Here is a 17,319-nt window from a genome sequence, read left to right as displayed (position 1 = left end):
CAGAGCAAGGCAGAACCCCCCTGAACACCCCTTATGGAGTGGCTAGCAAGTCTTATGGCTATGACAGATCTAATTGGCTGCTTTTGACTTTGACTAGACTATAAACTATGTTGTCTTCCAGTGTGTTAGCAAGAGTGTACTATTTGTAACAGATTCTTTTCTGTTCTGTTCTGTTCTGCAGGGGGGTTAATGTAGGACATTGTGTTTTTCCAGTGCATTCTATTTTGAGACAGATCAAAGATAAGCTAAACTAGATTTTTGTGCCAATCATGACACAGTTTAATTTTTTACAATTATTGACATTCTTGCAAATAACCTCTATTAAATGATGCACAGAATAGATAAGTGTGGATTCAGGTCTGGTTTCATGGTTATTTAAGGACTCACTGCTCTGCGATGATGTAGCCGTCCTCTTTCGGGGTACACCGCACTCCTGCCACCTGTACGTTATCTTCCATTTCAGAGAAAGAAAGACCCAGATTCACCCCGCGGATAGTCACCCTGGTGCCCCCTTCTGGAGGCCCAGCTACAGGGGTCACCTGTATGGAAAGAAAAAAAAATAAAATTCATTACTTAATAGATATAATACAAGAGGTGAAATTGTTGTCTATCCATCCATCTATTTTTTTAACCACCTTTTCTACACAGGGTTGCAGGGAGCCTGGATTCTGTCCAAGCGGACTTAGGGTACAAAACAGAGGAAACTCTGGACAAGGTGCCAGGGCATCGTAGGGCACAGTCACTCACACTCATACACCAATTCTCCTACTACAGACAATTTAAATATGTCAGTGTCAGTCAGCCTGTCACACGGTTGAGGAAGCTAGAGTACCATAGGAAACCCCCAGAGCATGCTGAGAACACGGGAATAAAGTCCCAACCCCGGAGGTGCGAGACAAACATACTAACCCCTAAGTCACCATTTGCCTTGTGCTTAGAGCAGGTACCTTCCCTCACTGATTGTGTTTAGAAAAGCTGTCATGGGTGCTATTTTATGCATGACATATGTATCACAAAAGGCCCAAAGAAAGATTCTGGAGACCTGCTTGAATAATATCTGCATGCTGTCACCAGGGGCGATAAATAAACCGTGAGGCCGTATCAGTACTTATTGCTGCCCATCTTCTCATAAAATACAATATGGCAGCCCAGCATGACCTTGGCTCTGGGTGGCATGCAGCCTTCTGTGCTGTTAAAACCCCTGAGTGCATCAGTCCCTCAATCCTGGCCCTTCTCCAGAGAGGACAGGCAGATGGAGAAAGAGTAAGAGATAGAGGTAGAGAGAGAGACATGTGCACTCAACAGTCCACTACATACACAATCAATAAACCATTAGTGGGCGGACATGCAAAAGTAAAAGCAATTCAACTACAGTTCTTAGACCGTGACTGTTCACTGATCTGAGACTAGTCACGTTCTGTAATCTTGCTTTTGAATATCCCAGGAGAACTAAGTCTACATGACCCAGTGGGACTGCTGTATTGTAGTCTCGATTTAGTGGAGAATAATTGTTTAGGATGTAAAGGAAACACGTCACTGCAATGCTAGGGGGCATGAATATATGAATCTTGTATTAGTCCTTGGTCATGAAGCACCCTGGGAGGCAAACACTGTGGGTAAAAATGAGAAAGTAACTCTAAATATCTCCATCTCAGACTACATCTGCCATGACTGAATCTGACTTCAACCATTTTGTGTATGGAAATACAAGGACAAGAGGGACAAGAGCAGCTATACCATGCTATATAGAGGTAAGGAATTAAAGCTTTTTCAGAAGCTGGAATAGCTCACGCAGGGGGAGATTAGAGTGAAAATCTGCACCAAACCTAATAGTAGATGAGTCAGAAAGGAAATAGAGTGCCGTATGTGCTTTCTCCAAAGTCTAGACAACAACAGCCTATCTATCCGTAGAACATCCGATAATGTCCAACACTCAACATGATCTAGAGTCGCCTGCTTTCATTGCAAAAACTTTACTGCAGGAAATATTGTGCAGGAAATAGTGTGGTTTACTGGAGTGTTTTACACCATGCCTATAGAGAATGGGAGATTGGGACAAGGTGCCATGAGCCTCAGGTGACTAGAGATTGCTCAGAATAGTTTTTGTCACTGTGTAACAATGTTCTGCTGCAGGGAACTGTGAAAACACGCAGGTCTGGAAAGCCAGTGTGACAGTAACAGGCAGGAATGTTACAGTACTATGAGGGTATAATGTACACTGTATTGATTCTCCAAGGCTGAGGCTAAAAGTGCTTTATGTGCAGTGTTTACTTTGTTTAAACTGAACCCTGGTGCATTTACAGTACCTTCTAAGTGCAATTTTTACAAGCAGGTAAGAACCAAACGAACAAATCCTAAGACCATTTGAACTGAACTAAGTTTGCTTTTAAGTAATCTCTGTAACAAAAAGCGTAGTTCCATTGTTAGGAAGAGATCTGTATCCGTCCATCCGCAGAAACTGAACCAAATATGATTCAAGAGACAAAACTGTAGTGCAGGGAAAAAAATGCAATGTTTTCTGGACATGTTTTCCTAGACAATAAAGAAAGAATGAAATGGTGATGTGAAAAGAAATATTAAATATGGAACACAGAATATTTTAACATGTATTATTTCACTATTTGTTTAGCATTTCCACTGTGTTCTGTGTGCTCTGGTCATTTCTATGATTTCAGTGTGTGCTTATCAGAGGTTTGTTTACCTTTTTTACAAACTAATACTGTAAGTGCATTTTGCAAAGTACATTCTCAGCCCTCATACTAATGCTTCCAGGGTCGTTTACTTATGCATAATGAAAAACCGGACCAAATAGCAAACAAAAATACCAATTTCACTCTGATTCACACCCGGCATAGCTGACTAATACATTTACATTTGACATTTACATGTTTGGCCACTTAGAATTGAGCTGAGCAGGGTCAAGGTTAAAGGTCATGCTCAGGCCTTCAGTGGCAGCATGGTATTGTCTGGATTTGAACTCCTAATCATCTTATCAATAGTGCATAGCCTTGACCTTCTGACTACACTCTAAACACTGAACTAAGCGTGACTGACCAGCCATGACATAGCTCTGTCTGCAAGTTCACACATTAAACATCTTTATCCTGCTTTGAAGCTCTGACGCTGTGATGTTAGACTCAATGGATGGGCATAACTGGCCTACAACGGTGCAATCCTCAGATAGCTTAGCAAGGGGCAGTAGTATAGCAGTCGCACAGCAATTTCACCCTCATTAACTGTCCTAGTTCTGGCCTGCAGAAAGGAATCAGACCTTCCCAGAGAATCTTCACACACTTGTGAAGGGAGCTGCTTCCCTGGGGCTGACTGAGATAACGTACACTCGCATGTATGTGTGTGAGTGCTTGACAGCATCTCAGTCTCTCGCACACACACACACACACACACACACACACATACTCACACACAAAGAGGCCAGTGTGGTGTCTTGAATGTGTACACTAGTGCAAAGCGTAGCGTTTCTCTGCTCTCTATGTGCACATATCCTGTGGCTCTGTTCACAGTGTAATCCTGTTAAGAGGACAGGCGTCGCCTGCCTCACTCCCTTGACTGTCACATTCAAAGAACGCTAATATGCCAAAAAGGAAAAAAGACAGTCTACTTCCTCTTCTCACACTGGTCAGGAAGGCAGGGGGTTAACTGCATATGCTGGACCAGGCTGTTGATTACAAAATCCGATATAAACAAGCTGATTTGGCATACTTGGCCTTGCAAGATGCCAAAATTTATAGCAAGCATCAGAGAATTCCTTCCTGCCATAAAATGGGGGTTCAAGTGATTAAGGCTCTGGGTCTATGCCAGGAAGTTTGGGGGTTCAAGCCCCAGCACTGCCAAGCTGCCACAGGTGTGCTGTATCATCTATGGGTTCGTGGTAGCTCAATGGTTAAGGTGTCGGACTTCTGATAGTACAGTAGGTTGTGTTCGAATCCCAGGCAAGATCCTTAACCCTCAATTAATGCCGTAAATGTTTATAATGCCATTATATGTTTATCTAGGTGCCCTTTCACTGTGCTGTAATGTATATGTGACAAAAACAGACTTTTTTACTTCAAAACCCGGGTCATCCTTTGCAGTGAAAAAGGATGAACCAACGACAGAAGATGCTGGGAAATGTACTGTATGAATTGTACGTGTGCGGTGGTTTATTTAAGCTTAAACACATACAAAGTGTAGCACTGCACCGGATGCTAGACACTGAAGAAGTGATTTGTTTGCCGTGGGGGAAGCGGGCACGTAACATCCTCAGTGTTTCTACTCATAATTCAGAGAAAAGCTTGTTCTATGTATCAGCTTTAATATCTGCTACTGAAAGAATGTTGTCCTTGAGCTAAAACTGTGTAGTGTTCCTACTGTGGCAGTTTTTAGTTCCTGACAATGACAAAGAGACCGAGAAGAGGGAAAGGAGGGAGAAGAGGGAGAGATGGTGGGGTTATAGGGAGCGGTAGAATATCTGAGCAGCTCCTGAGCTAAATGTGCTGCTGACACTCAGAACAAAAAGCCTGTCTATTGAGGAATAGAAGGAAGTTTTATATCAGTACATATAAGCGTAAATGGTGGATTTATTTCTGTCCTTTGAGAATTCTTACCCCTCTCGCATCGTCGTGTATAAGAGAGTCATAATAAAGTGTGCAGAAAAGGAACAAAGGTATGATTTGTTACTTCAGCCAGATTGGACTGTTTTATGGTGGTTCAAGCACGTCCCATTTTGCTCCTGGAACACACTTTATAGGCTTGATAAAATTCAGATTATGGCTTGTTTCTTGCTGCATAAACCCCACACTAAATGCTCTATTTGTATTTAAATGCCTTTTAAGTGATGGAAGGTCGAGATAAAAAAAAAACAATGAAGAAAAGTGCAGCACAGGAAGAGAGAAGAAAAGGAAAGGAAAGGAAAGGAAAGGAAAGGAAATGTAAGGAAATTTAAAGAAAGGAAAAGGAAGAACAGGAAAGGAAAGGACAGGAAAGGAAAGAAAAGGAAAGGAAAGGAAAGGAAAGGAAAGGAAAGGAAAGGAAAGGAAAGGAAAGGGAAGGGAAGGAAATGGAAGGATTGTTTGTTTGTTTAACCTTTATTTTTACAGGCAAGTCATTAAGAACAGGTTCTTATTTACAAGGGCGGAATAAGCGGATAATAATGGCGGAGACAAGTGGAATAACCACTTAGGGAAAGGGAAGTCGGGCTAAAATAAATACAAACATTAAAAATACATACAGGTTAACAATTACATAAACACATTTTAAAACAAAATTATGTAGAGGAGCAACTGCATATATCCGTGAACAAATATGATATAATATTTTTAAAGGATGAAATTGGAATTAATTTATCCAGTTTGAGAGTATTTTGCAAAGCATTCCAGTCGCGAGCGGCAGCAGACTGAAAAGATGCAAGACCAAATGCAGAATTGGTTTTAGGAATGCTTAATTGAAAATGAAGTGAGGAAATGGAAAGAATGGGAAGGGAAGGGAAGGGAAGGGAAGGGAAGGGAAGGGAAGGAAAGGAAAGGAAAGGAAAGGAAAGGAAAGGAAAGGAAAGGGAAGGAAAGGGAAGGGAAGGGAAGGGAAGGGAAGGAAATGGAAGGATTGTTTGTTTGTTTAACCTTTATTTTTACAGGCAAGTCATTAAGAACAGGTTCTTATTTACAATGGCAGAATAAGCGGATAATAATGGCGGAGACAAGTGGAATAACCACTTAGGGAAAGGGAAGTCGGGCTAAAATAAATACAAACATTAAAAATACATACAGGTTAACAATTACATAAACACATTTTAAAACAAAATTATGTAGAGGAGCAACTGCATATATCCGTGAACAAATATGATATAATATTTTTAAAGGATGAAATTGGAATTAATTTATCCAGTTTGAGAGTATTTTGCAAAGCATTCCAGTCGCGAGCGGCAGCAGACTGAAAAGATGCAAGACCAAATGCAGAATTGCTTTTAGGAATGCTTAATTGAAAATGAAGTGAGGAAATGGAAAGAATGGGAAGGGAAGGGAAGGGAAGGGAAGGGAAGGGAAGGGAAGGGAAGGGAAGGAAATTTAAAGAAAGGAAAGGGAAGGAAAGGAATGGAAAGGAAAGGAAAGGAAAGGAAAGGAAAGGAAAGGAAAGGAAAGGGAATGAATGGAAAGGAAAGGAAAGGAAAGGAAAGGAAAGGAAAGGGAATGAATGGAAAGGAAAGGAAAGGAAAGGAAAGGAAAGGAAAGGAAAGGAAAGGAAAGGAAAGGAAAGGAAAGGAAAGGAAAGGAAAGGAAAGGAGTGGTGAGGGGAAGGCATTTTGTTTTGGGAGCACTGGGCTTTTTGGATGACTGAGTTCAATTTAATACTCTTCTGCAAATAGACTTGTGAGCCCAAGAGGGACAACGTTGTCACAGTAATGCTATGTTTGTAGCTTTGAGCGGAGCGGCGCTTCAATCAGGCCGATATGATTTATTTATTTTCATTTCAAAGTGGACGTCTTTTTCTCCTAAGGCCAGTGTGTGTGTGAGAGAGATAGATAGAGAGAGAGAGTGAGTGAGAGAGAGAGAGAGATAGAGAAAGCGAGAGAGAGAGAGAGAGAGAGAGAGAGAGAGCAAGAGAGAGAGAGAGAGAGAGAGAGAGAGAGAGAGAGAGAGAGAGAGAGAGAGAGAGAGAAAGTTAACTATGCGGATGACTAAGGTTGTTGCTTGTGAATGCATGTGTGACTATGAGTCTTCCTACTTGTCACATCAGTATTTATGAGTGCAGTCTGTGTAGGTTAGAGGTGTTGTAGTATGGCCATGAGTGTGCAAGGTCGTTGCTCGGTTAAGCTGGGCTGTTAAATTAAGACTCTGTAAAGTCAAATGAGATGTGCATGCGAGCTCTTTAAAAGCACCTACATTACATTCTTTATGTTCCAATTAATTTCACATTTAACACACAGCCCTGTGAAATTATGCACCCAGAAACGAAGGGGAATAATTATGATTTAAAAGACATTTTAATGCATATAGTATGTCATGCATTTAAACATGCAACTGCTATTTTTGAATGCTACAAACTAATCTCGGAATAAGATCAGTTACAAAAGCAAAAACACTTGGAATTGGTCAGTAGGTCCAATGCTGCCTTTATAACCAAGGTAGAAGTGCCAGACCTATACAGTAGGAAATAAAGTAAATAAATCAAAAAATAATTAGAAATAATTAATTGGATAAATAAATGGTGTTCTCATAATACCCACTTAGAGAGTTGAATTCCTCAGGATCTCTGCGCTCTGAGTCATTTCATCCTAGCCATGTCCAGTGTGCCAATAATAACTAGAAACTTTCTGACTTTCATGTTTTTTGTCCTTCTCTGCATCACACACCCTCCTCGTCTTGTGCATTTTTCCAAGCTATTTCAATACATTTCTATCCACATAGAAGCTAAACGAGTCTTCATTGACTGAGTGCCATTCCTCCCTCTCTTTGTCATAAACATGCCAGTATGCCAACTGAACAAATAAAAAGCCAAACTGTGAAAAATATAAACGGCAGACCAACAAAAGACATCTGTCAGATTGCAGGTGTGTCTGATTATTCACAAAGCTGAATTGCTGCACTGAACACCTGATAAGTGGATGACAGTCCGGGGAAACTCGTCATGCCTAGAACTTTTTATATCTTGTGTGAACTCTACTTATATTTTTTTCTTATAAAAGAGAGTAATTAACTCTATGTGAATGAAAATAAATAACTAAATAAATGAAGCAACGGGGAAGCTATTTGCTGCAAACGAACAGCCCTGGCTCTGCTTCTTCTTATTCCCAGTCTCATTTGATGCCTGTCCCTCTCCATTTAACAAAGCTTCTTAAATATTAATGGGGATTTGAAGGAGGGCTGGAATGTTGTTAAAAGAAGCATTAATAATTCATGACATTACTCCTCTCAGTGGCAGCGTTGCTAATATCCATGTATGTATACAAAGCAGCTTATAATTCTGAGCTTAATACCGAGCAAACTAAAACACTGAATTTCTTCTGCTCAAGCATTTCAGCATTACGTATATGTTGTTGGTGGAATCTCGCATTTTTGAACGCCAACAAGTTGTACAATCTGAATTTCTGACCATCAGAGAGATTTCCTGGTGGAATTAAAAATTCATTGATCTGCGTGGGTGAATGGACAAACCTTATGGATTTTTCACGAGTTCAATGCTACATGGTTTATCTTACTCATTAGACTGGATTTGCTTTTCACCTGTATGCTAAATTTCTTTCATTTACTTTCATTATAAAACAATTTTGTAATACACTTCATCATTATGAGTCTCAACAACCGCAACATCCACACAAGTGAAATAACTGAATAACAGCTTTAAGGAATTGTGCCATTTTAACAGGTATTTAATAATAATAATAATAATAATAATAATAATAATAATAATAATAATAAAACATATATCTCTGAGTTAATCTATTAAGCCGAATCCTGAATCAAATACATTTGCACAATTCTACCCCATAGTGTAGTATAAATTGTGTGAGTAGTGGAAAATTCCAAAAAGAAGAAGTGCACATGTTCAAGAATGATGCACTGATTCAACTGAATAAATAAATAAATAAATAATTGGAATGTTGGACAACACCATAGATGAAGACGGGCGGAGCTTCCAGGCACTGAGGCTGGATAAGAAAACATTTTCAAAATGGCTGAGGACACTCAGAAGGACAAGACATCTTACGAACGTCTTTTAAACGATCCCATGGTGTGATTTATTTTTTAACATTTATAAAATGTAATGTGTTCTGTAAATCTAGCGGTGTCACATTGCGTACAGTTGACATCGTTGTCTGTCGACTGGGAAACGTTCCATTTGAGAAGAAACTAACCATTTAATCCTCTGAACTCCTCCACTATACTGTAGAGTACAGAGTGCGTAGTGTAAGTGCATAGTGTACAGTATGTCATTTGAGATGCAGCTTTAATTTGCTTGAACAAAGAAAAATTGAGAAGACCTCAGTGCTCTGTACCTGACCTCTCTCTCTCTCTCTCTCTCTCTCTCTCTCTCTCTATCTCTCTCACTCATTCTCTCTCACATCTTCCATCATCCCCTAGCTGCTGATTGTTACTTTTCAGTCCGTCTACTCATCTATTCTTGTCTCCACTGGTGCTCAAGGTGCTGGTGCTACACTTCCAGTCAGCTATATATAGCACCAAATGAAATCTTCAAACTCTGATCAAAAACAGACATGCAGACCTTTACAGTACATACCTGGAGATGACATTTATCTTGTCAGTATTAGTATAGCCTTGGCAGCTATTCTTAATTTTTCGTATTGATTAAAAAAAAAAACAAGACACTACTAGCAGCATCATTAACTCAACCGTTTTAATTGGCTTTTCTGCACACCGTCAGGTCCGGAAGAGACAAATTTCACAATGTGTGGCTTTGCACCAGGCCAGACTTAGACACAGTCCAGCCATGCGTTACACATGCTAATTATACACCATGTCTTACTTTCTCCCTGCACACACGCACACAGACACACACACAATGGGAGTAGGACAAATCTCCTATTTCAGTTCTCCTCCTACCAGTAGAGGCATCGATAACCTCAGCTCAGTCAGACCACAGACTGAAACATTATCACTGCTATGTCTTTACTACAGACTACGTGTCTGCGGGCGGATGTGTGCGTGCGATTGTGTGTGTGGAGGATCATGTTCTGTCTTACTTGCTCACTAGACCTGAATCCTTATATTGAAACAGACAGGTGACAAATTTGTGTCTTACTAAGGTGTTGGGCAACCGTGAATCTCCAGAACAGCTTCAATACATCATGGAATAAAAACAATAAACTATAAACAATTTCATGATTTTACGATCACAAATATTAATTTAAAATCAAACCATCTCCGCAGTATTCAAAGGGGTTTGTAGTTTTCAAAATTACCAGAGATTTTCTACAGATTTGGGCCAAGACCTGTCGTGTGACATTATTACATCTCTCACTCAACCAAAGCCATCTTCCATTCATGTGAATCAAACATGAATACAGCTATCATAGAAACTAATTACATATGTGTCTTGACTGTCAGGGTTGAGATCTAATGAGTGTGAAGGCCATAGCTTATGAGTTCCATCATTTTCATGCTCATTAAACCATTCAGTGACTCCTAATACTCTGGAGATGGGGACGGGGTCACCCTGGAAGTGAGCATGACCATCAGTGATCAAAGTTGATCAGTTAGAAGGACTTTGTATTGATTGGTTGTGACTCAAATCATAACCGAGCTCTTTATTTCCCTTAAATATTACCAAATGTCTTAATCGAAATAATGCTTCAATGAGCAGGGTTCAAAATTTTGATAAGGATACATTTATTATAGAATTCTTCATACGTTTTTAAACAAGAAAAATCTCTCGTTCTCCTCATATAAATGAAACACACACTAGAAAAGAAGGATAATGTTTCACTGCTGCTATCTTGAGTCTGGTCATTGCACCCTAGAGTGATGGCTAAAACATCTTGCCCTTGCAGACAGACTGAAGGTGACACACACAGACACACACACACTCAGACTCAGACACAGAGCCTCATCCAAACACACACACACACACACACACACACACGAATATATGTGAGTCACTCAATGAAATCAAACACCAGCTGCTCTCTGCCCTGCAAAGTGACTCGAGGAGAGATAGTAAGAGGAGAATGAGGTCGGACAGACACACAGGGAGAAAAACAGAACAAATGTTGCACTGCCTACACTGAAAATCAGGGGATTTTTCCCCATATATAACTGTAAATAAAACAAAAGTAAGTAAATGTATAATATAATATATTGAATATTGAAGATTCTGTACTATTTCTTTATCCCTATTTAAAAATAAATATAAATGTGTGATATTGACACGTTAACTGCTTTATACAGAAGCTCAGACTGTCCTTATGTCTAATCTCGGCTCTGAGGACTGATCCATGGCATGCCAGGTCGAGCGCACAGTGTCATTACAGAAGAAACGGCACATACCAGAAGAAGAAGAAGAAGAGGAAGAAGAAGAAGAAGAAGAAGAAGAAGAAGAAGAAGAAGAAGAAGAAGATGAAGAAGAAGAAGAAGAAACTCTGAAATTTCTGTAAATATTTCACAGGTTCAAATTTTCACACGTTCATTTTCACTTGTTCACATAGGACTACACATTAATGTGTTAAACAATTCTACGTACTGTATGTTTCCATGATAATGTCAGTAGATAAATAAAGATGTTCAATATCAGTGTCATCCATCAATATAATCAAATTGCTCTTCGGTTGTAATTTCAACAGATTCTGTGCTTGATTGAACATATTTCTGAACTAATATGATTACGGAATTGAAGATGGCATCATTCCGGCACTGGAACGGTGATACTTTCTTCCTATAACTGTAACATTATGCTAATCACTGCCCTAATGTAATTATACACAATAATGTGTCTAGATTTGTCCGTGTGACTCCATCTGCAGCAACTTCAGCTTCAAGTTCATTAGAATTGCTAATAAAAACATTTTTAATATAAAGCAGAGGCAAGCGAAAATAGATAAACAAAATCAACCTGGAGGCACTTCCTCATCTATATTAATGTAATTTACTGCACAGCACTGTTGATTACGTGTTTCTGATTGGTCTGAAGAGCTCTGAAGAGCAGCACTGACACTAGTTCCAGCTGCAAGGTTTATATTAAAGTCCTCCTTCTAACATGCTAACATTTTTAGAAGGCATCTTCAAAGTCAGGGCTTTGTTAAAGTCAGGGTTATTAAAGCTGTTTCTTTAAGCCGTCCGACATGGAAAAGTCTCCTGGACAAAAGGATTTGCATCTTGTTATCCAAACAGCTTTGTTGCGTTTCTTATTAACTTTATGATAGAGGGGAAAAAAAAGAAGATAATGAGCTAATGACTGTTTATCGCTGTTTTAATGTAAGTGAGAACTTATATTCAGCATTGAATTCCTTTCCTTCACAGCGGCTCATATAAAAGCAGACAGTAAGGCGTTTGACTCAGGAATTTGTCATTTTTTCATAAGTATTTCTGTATTTTAGCTTACCAGGGACAATTTATTCATGGAAAACTTCCAAAAAAACAGGAATGGTTAGGTTTTTTTCCGCCACATGATTGTTTATATCTTCAAAGTATATGGTGATATCAAACCCATTTCTGCTCTAGGAGATTTCCCATGTGCTTGTTCATAAGCATCTAAAATTTGAAGGTGTTATCTTCAACCTCTAAAATTCTGTCTAAGGTTATCCACCAGAGGAAAAAAACAAACGCCTCACACTAAAAGCCAAAGTCACATTTTATATCATACTTGGGGCTCTGGTAGCCTAGTGGTTAAGGTGGTGGCCTACTAATGGGAAGGTTGTGACTTTGAATTGCAGGGCCACCAAACTGTTGCTGTTGGACCCCTGAGCAAGGCCCTTAACCCTAAAATTAACTAAAAATATAAGTCACTCTCGATAAGGATGTCTGCCAAAATGCCATGAATGTAAAAGTATTCATTACTGATTGAAAATGTCTGAAAGGTTGATTTCCAATGCACTGGCAGAATGGAACACCAGTGTACTGATGAATAAGGTTAAGCATACGTCATTGTACTGATCATTTGAAATGGATAAATTGTATAACGCGTCATTAATTGGTTCCTTTTAAAAAAAATGAAACCATTTACAAATTGCTGGGCTATACATGGATTAAGACTTAAAAAAATATAAAATGGAAGTTAATAGTAGCCCAGCATCATGTAACACCTTGTTATATAGATTATTTTCCTATAACAGCTCCTTAATTGTGTTTTATACCTGTCCTTATAACAAAGAAGAAAAATTATATATATATAACCAGAATTTCAGAGGTTCAAGCTCCAGCACTGCCCAGCTGTCACTGTTTGGCCCTTAAGCAAGGCCCTTTGGCTCTTAACCCCCTATATGTACCATAGCTGACCCTAACAGGCTGGGATATATGAAAAAAAGTATTTTACTGTGCTATGATGTTTATGTGACAAATACAGGCTTCTTCCTCAAAAACGGTAGAACAGATTCTTTTTCTGCAGTATTTATTTTAATCATGGTATCTTACATGTTGCTAATATTTTAAACATTTAGAATATATTTAACAAACTACATCATAGTAGATGTTAATATGAGGCAGCAAACAAATCAACCAGTTGTCATTATTAAAGAGAACAGATGGCTTTACTGACCTCAGTGATGCGTGGGTTAGTGCACTTGACGTTAGTCGTGCCTAGATTTAGCCAGCGGTTGGTGTAGGGGTTGATCATGGGACAATGGTGCTGTAGGGTGCACCGGCCCTCCATGCTGCACCAGCCACACTGGAACTTCCTTTCTGCCTTCAGGCACATACCACAGCTGTCTCTCTGAGCACCACACTTGTACAGATGCACTGTGGGAAACAGGAGGCACCCATTATCACGCTTAATAAGCAAGGCAGAGAATAGACCAAGGACCTGCTGTGAAATCTATAAGTCCTAAATAAGTCCAAAATCCCATTAAATCCTGTTTTGAGCTGGATTACTTTCACCTGAGGAGATACTATAATTTAAGTGATTATTGACAAAACCTGGGATTGGAATTCAGTACAGAACAGCAGGTTTCCATAGTTTTGGCTCTTTCAGTAATAGTAATTCTGCTCTACATGATGCAATGCTAATGCTTTGAAAACAAAACAAAAAAAAACCCACATGGCATGCATTCAGGTATCTGTACCTCAAAATTATGTCAGCGATCATCTTCACTATGCAGTAAAAATCATAGCAAGGATGCTAAAAATGTCCATTCGAGATGTTTAGGTGTAATTTATTTTAAATAACTTGAGGATGTTCTATAAACACGTTTAAGAGAGTGGTCCTGTGCTGGCAAAATATAACAGTGCTTATTCACGTCGCTGAAGGTTCAAAACTAATGCTAATATCATAATATATAACGTCACATTTTGAGTTTCTAGAAACTTCTGTAAAGCTGCTTTGTGACAATGTCTATTGTTAAAAGCTTTATATAAATAACAGAAGTAAATTAATCCTGAAACTGAAAGGCACTGTGAGTGAGCTAGCATTTGCCTTCAGTAAATAGACTTCAGTTTGCTTTGTGTGTGGAAAAAAAAGTGATGATTCTTGAGATTGCAGCTTGAAAAATCCAGTTGCAAAAATTGTTTGAAAAAAAATCCATGATTTACACACACACACACACACACAGAGAGAGAGAGAGAGAGAGAGAGAGAGAGAGAGAGAAACAGAGAAAGAGAGAGAGAATTTGTGTGTGTGTCTGTGTGTGTGTGTGTGTGCGCGCTATACTGTAACAAAAGGCAGAGTTCAAAGGGGAGCTCTGTAGGAGGGTTACCTCGAATGTTCTCAGGATTATCGATGATGAAGTTGCCGTTCCACACCACAGAGAAATCTACTGGCAGCTCACTAATCCTCATACCCTCATAAAGATACTGCATGGAGAGAGAGAGAGAGAGAGAGAGAGAGAGAGAGGTGTAAAAATAGTGAATGTGAAGTGAGTAGTTATCTTTCTAGTGCTTTTTCTACAATACTATGGACCTGCGTAATAGACTCTTCTCTTTAGCTAGGACTTATTCAAAGACACAAAGACTCAGAAAGACAACTCATCTCAGTGTGGAATACTTTTTAGCTTGTGTGTGCATGTATGTGTGTGTGTGGGTAAGTGGGGGGGTGTGTGTGTGTGTATGTGGGTGTTGGGTGTAAAATTGGAATAGTCTTGAATATTTTGGTGAAATCTTGTAGCGATCGGACTGAGATGCAAATGATTATAAAAATAAGTCAGCTTGAGGGAGACTCCATAATCTTAGCTGTGTGTCTGCACTGCACGTTATAAGATTTGATTTGATTTCGGGTCACGGGTCTCGGATCTCAGGCGTCATCGGGCATCAAGGCAGGATACACCCTGGACGGAGTGCCAACCCATCGCAGGGCACACACACACTCTCATTCACTCACGCAATCACACACTACGGACAATTTTCCAGAGATGCCAATCAACCTACCATGCATGTCTTTGGACCGGGCGAGGAAACTGGAGTACCCGGAGGAAACCCCCGAGGCACGGGGAGAACATGCAAACTTAGTGCTAACCATTAAGCCACCGTGCCCCCCTTTACAAGTATTATTGTAGTAAAATTTTAAATGCTAAAAACACAGTCAGAGTCACTTTCAGTTAAACGGCACTTGATCTTGTTCACTCAGCTGATTGGGGTTAATTAAATACTGAATGTATAAAAAGAATCATTTGATTAAATATGATTTATTGTTTAGCTCTATGAAACTGTTCGTTTGATCGATGTTCTAATTTAGGCTATAGTAGGTGTAGTAGCTCTACTTTAATTCAGCATGGTCTCAAATGAAAGAGAGAGAAAACAAAGGAACTGCTGACGTAGCGGTATGTTGGAGGGATTTTAATGCCATGCGCTCTATGCAGGTGCAGTCATTAGGAGCCGTCTCTATAGGGTACTATATTGCACGGTGTGTGTGTGTGTGTCATACCGAGCTGTTCTGGCACTGTACACTGGAGCTGTTGAAGCGCAGAGCTGTGACTCGGTGGCTGACCCCCTGGATGTGCAGCACACACTCGTAGCCACGTTGACCCGACTGTGGCTGTGGAAGGTTCCGGGCCTTTAGCGTGATAGGCTTTACTTCTCCGGCTGGGATCAGAATCTCCTCAGAGCGTACCAGCTGAGGACAGTCCTAAAAGTACACAACATAAAACACCAACAAATGAAAAAACACTCACATTCAGACAACACAAAGACTAAGGAAACAACATAAAATCGTGTGTGTATGTGTGTGTCTGTGTGTGTGTGTATGTGTGTGTATGTCCACATCATTCCTCTGTAGCCTGGCACTTAATCGTTGTTTAAATCTACTGGACCACAGCACTCAGGGGAGAGACTTGCCAATAACAGCAATAGTGCAAAAAAGTGAGTGTGAGACAACGAGACATTTCAATTGAGGCTTTGTGACTGTCATATGCTCTCTTATATATGTGCTTGTGTGTGTGTGTGTGTGTGTGTGTGTGTGTGTGTGCAAGCTTGCAGGTGTTCAGTTGATTAATGTGCTACGTTAGAACCTGTCAAGTGGTAAACACACACACACTCGCCCTCTCCTCATGAGTAATTAGCAGCTGATACCAAGAATCAAAGAATCCAAGAATAGTCTTTTCCACTCCAGACACACACACACACACACACACACACACATATGCACCAACACATTCACAGACAGTCCCAATAGCTAAAGGATTTGCCTCCACTAGCATCAGTTACCAAAAAAAATTAAATAACTAAAAATTACAGTTGAGCCTCTCTAATGGATTATTTAATACTCATCCCAATCAGATTTGTTTGTTTTGCTTGATAAAAATTTTTGCTGTATATTTACAGTTTTTGTTAAAGTAAAGCGGCATGTACACCATTTTTACATTGGATTGAAGTCAGACTTTCTTAGATTAAAGCTGGCATAGATCCCACATGTGATGTGACAGACTGCTGCAACTCTGCTGCATATGTTATGGACATGTCCAAGACGTTACATTCAATTTAATTCAATTTTATTTGTATAGTACTTTTAACAATGGACATTGTCTCAAAGCAGCTTTACGGAACACAAGAAATATAATACAAAAGTTCAAGGTTAATATTAGACTTATATTTAAATGTGTTTGCATTTATCCCCAATGAACAAGCCTGAGGTGACTGTGATGAGGAAAAACTCCCTTAGATGGAAGACGAAGAAACCAGACTCAAAAGGGAACCTCATTTTATAATATCTGGCAAAATTTAGATGGCGAAATAGAGCAACACACATAGCTACAGGAATGATGACTGATGTGCTAATACTTGACGTTCTTCGATAGAAAACTAAAAAACACTGATAGACTTTTACAGCAAATTTATTGTATACGTCTGCAATATATATACTGAACTTTTAGCTTTTATATTTACTGACTTTTAGGTTGATGGTTTATAACCTAGTGAACCAGTGTTAATGTATTCATGTGCATTGCTCTGGATAAGGACGTCCGCCATTTGCTTCAGTGTAAATGTAAATGTAAAAGATTATCTCTATTGATGGCATTTATCCCTAATGAGCAAGCCTGTGGCTTTCAGATGATATGAGGAAGGAACCTTGAGAGGAACCAGACTCAAAAGTGAACCTCATCCTCATCTGCGTGACAAAAGAGTGTCAACATTGGGTGTCAGCTTCAAGAGACTTTGAGACTGTTCACTTGCTTTCTAATATATCCCACCCCTTGAAAGTGCCACTGTGAGATAATCAATATCATTCACT

The 17,319-nt window shown here is 39.5% G+C and overlaps 1 protein-coding gene across 1 annotated transcript in view; it reads right to left on the bottom strand.

The window, feature by feature from the left end:
* Positions 1 to 17,319, bottom strand: part of plxna2 (plexin A2) — a 207,192-nt gene that overhangs the window by 53,224 nt on the left and 136,649 nt on the right. Inside the window, exons 10-13 of the mRNA XM_060894004.1 lie at positions 15,517 to 15,717; positions 14,354 to 14,450; positions 13,201 to 13,400; positions 388 to 539 (exon numbers count right to left, since the gene is read on the bottom strand). Of these exons, the coding sequence (XP_060749987.1) occupies positions 388 to 539; positions 13,201 to 13,400; positions 14,354 to 14,450; positions 15,517 to 15,717 (650 nt within the window). The remainder of the gene's footprint in view (positions 1 to 387; positions 540 to 13,200; positions 13,401 to 14,353; positions 14,451 to 15,516; positions 15,718 to 17,319) is intronic.

The sequence above is a fragment of the Tachysurus vachellii genome, chromosome 19 (genome assembly GCF_030014155.1).
Source record: "Tachysurus vachellii isolate PV-2020 chromosome 19, HZAU_Pvac_v1, whole genome shotgun sequence".
NCBI lineage: Eukaryota > Metazoa > Chordata > Actinopteri > Siluriformes > Bagridae > Tachysurus > Tachysurus vachellii.
Note: the sequence above shows the minus strand (reverse complement) of the source record. Positions and strands in the feature narration are given on the sequence as shown.